Source organism: Arachis ipaensis, chromosome B7 (assembly GCF_059453495.1).
Source record: "Arachis ipaensis isolate K30076 ecotype BB chromosome B7, ASM5945349v1, whole genome shotgun sequence".
NCBI lineage: Eukaryota > Viridiplantae > Streptophyta > Magnoliopsida > Fabales > Fabaceae > Arachis > Arachis ipaensis.
This window is the reverse complement of record NC_142442.1, coordinates 18,999,791-19,001,880: the sequence shown is the minus strand read 5'-3', so window position 1 is coordinate 19,001,880 and position 2,090 is coordinate 18,999,791. Positions and strand designations below refer to the sequence as shown.

At 44.8% G+C, this 2,090-nt stretch overlaps 1 protein-coding gene across 1 annotated transcript; it reads right to left on the bottom strand.

The window, feature by feature from the left end:
• Window positions 1-1,098: 1,098 nt before the first annotated feature.
• Window positions 1,099-1,746, bottom strand: LOC148550500 (uncharacterized). The gene has a single exon (XM_088494519.1). It carries the CDS (start codon window positions 1,744-1,746, stop codon window positions 1,099-1,101), a length of 648 nt encoding a protein of 215 aa, XP_088350645.1.
• Between the last annotated feature and the right edge of the window lie 344 nt (window positions 1,747-2,090).

The window sequence follows — 2,090 nt, the reverse complement described above, 5'->3', positions numbered from 1 at the left end:
TCGCATAGAGTTTCTTCTCTTTTAAAATCTGCAACACGGTCCGCAAGTGTTCCGCATGCTCTTCTTCAGTTTTGGAGTAAATCAGTATGTCGTCAATGAAGACAACAACGAATTTATCCAGAAACGGACGGAACACTCTATTCATGTAATCCATAAACACTGCAGGAGCGTTCGACAACCCAAAAGACATTACAGTGTACTCGTAATGACCATAATGAGTCCTAAAAGCGGTCTTAGGGATATCCTCACCCTCACCCTTATCTGGTGATAACCGGATCGCAAATCGATCTTAGAGAAAACCCCAGCTCCTTGTAACTGATCCATGAGATCATCAATTCTCGGCAATGGATACTTATTCTTTATGGTGACCTTGTTCAGCTGTCTGTAATCCACACAGAGTCGCATACTTCCATCTTTCTTCTTTACCAGTAACACTGGAGCACCCCATGGGGAAACACTTGGTCGGATAAAGTTCTTACCCAACAATTCCTCTAACTGAGACTTTAGCTCGGCCATCTCTAATGGTGACATTCTATAAGGAGCACTTGAGATTGGTCCCGCCCCAGGCACCAATTCAATAGCAAACTCGACCTCTCGGTTAGGTGGAAATTCCTCAATATCATCGGGAAACACTTCCGGAAACTCACACACTACCAGAATCTGATCCAACCTTTGATCATCACCCGAAACACCCGCGGTTAACAACAGGATACCCTGACATTCGATTCCGGAACAGTTCACCATCATCGAATTCAAGTAATAATTATTCACCACGACCGGCCCTTCTGTATCCTCCGGCATAAAGCACACCGACTTTGTAGAACAATCAAGCAGGACATGGTTCTCAGATAACCAGTCTAATCCCAAGATAAGATCAAGACCGATCATCGGTAAGCAGATTAAATTATGGACAAAATCACGCTGCTTGAACCTAAACGAGACTTTTGGGCATCCTAGCCTAGTTACCATGGCCTCATGGGTAGCATTATACACTTTTAGGTTATAACCTAAGGTTATGATCTTCAACCCTAACTCATGGGCTTTCTCAAATGCAATGAATGAATGCGATACTCCCGAATCAAATAAAGCATTTAAAGTTTAACCAGCCATTTCACAGTTACCTCGAATAAGCGCCTCAGATCCCTCAGCACCTATAGCTGAAGTGGTGAACACCCGACCAGTCTGCTGTGCTTTCCCTGCACCTTGTTTTTTCTTCTCCGGACACCTTGGGAGCTTATGTCCTGCCTTACCACAGAAATAGCACAAACTCCATCCGGCCATGCACGGGACTCCCGGATGGTGACTTCCACACCTAGCGCAAGCTTGCTCATTCTGTGGCTGCTTCCCAAACCTTTTTCCTTGGGAGTTGTTGTTGTTGAACCTCCTAAAAGAGCCTCCCCGCTTGAAAGGCGGACCTCTAGGTACAAAGCTTTTCCCTCGGTTCTGTGGGAATGATCCCTTGCGACTCTCTCTCTCAGCAGCTGCCTTCTTTACACACTCTTCAGCAACTCCACACTTGTTCACCAACACAACGAAAGTTCTAATCTCCATTGGTCCCTGAGCTCCATTTCTGTCGTTGCCATGGTTGTTCATCTGTTGACCAAGAGCCTCAGCAGTGGCTTGCATAGCAGCAGCCATGTTCTCCAACGCAGTTATAAAGTTCACCGGGTCATTAGGGTTAATCTCTGGCACACGAGCGTTTGTATGACCTCTCCCACGGCCTCTACCGCGCCCACGAGGCGCCATCTGGTTCCTATACACACCAAACAATCAATATTAAGTTGATCAGTCTCAATATCGGAAGTTTAGTGCTTCAAGTCCCAAATGCATGCTTATGAACGTTTATGCCAATTATATCAAGCAGATATACTAACAGCACATAACACACACACAGAGAATGCACAGAAGCATAGTCAGTCCATTCCTCAGGCTCTACAGGAACGAACTGCTCTGATATCATAATGAAACACCCTACCATACAGAGTCTTATGCTTAAGTCATAATTCAGAGATGGCAAGGTATTACGACCTCTAAAACAAAAATTTAGTACGTATAGTAGTATGAATAATTGATTATAACTAGGAGCCTTT

Excerpts from the sequence above, each read along its gene's own strand:
- LOC148550500 (XM_088494519.1), bottom strand. The coding sequence starts at position 1,746 with ATGGCGCCTCGTGGGCGCGGTAGAGGCCGTGGGAGAGGTCATACAAAC.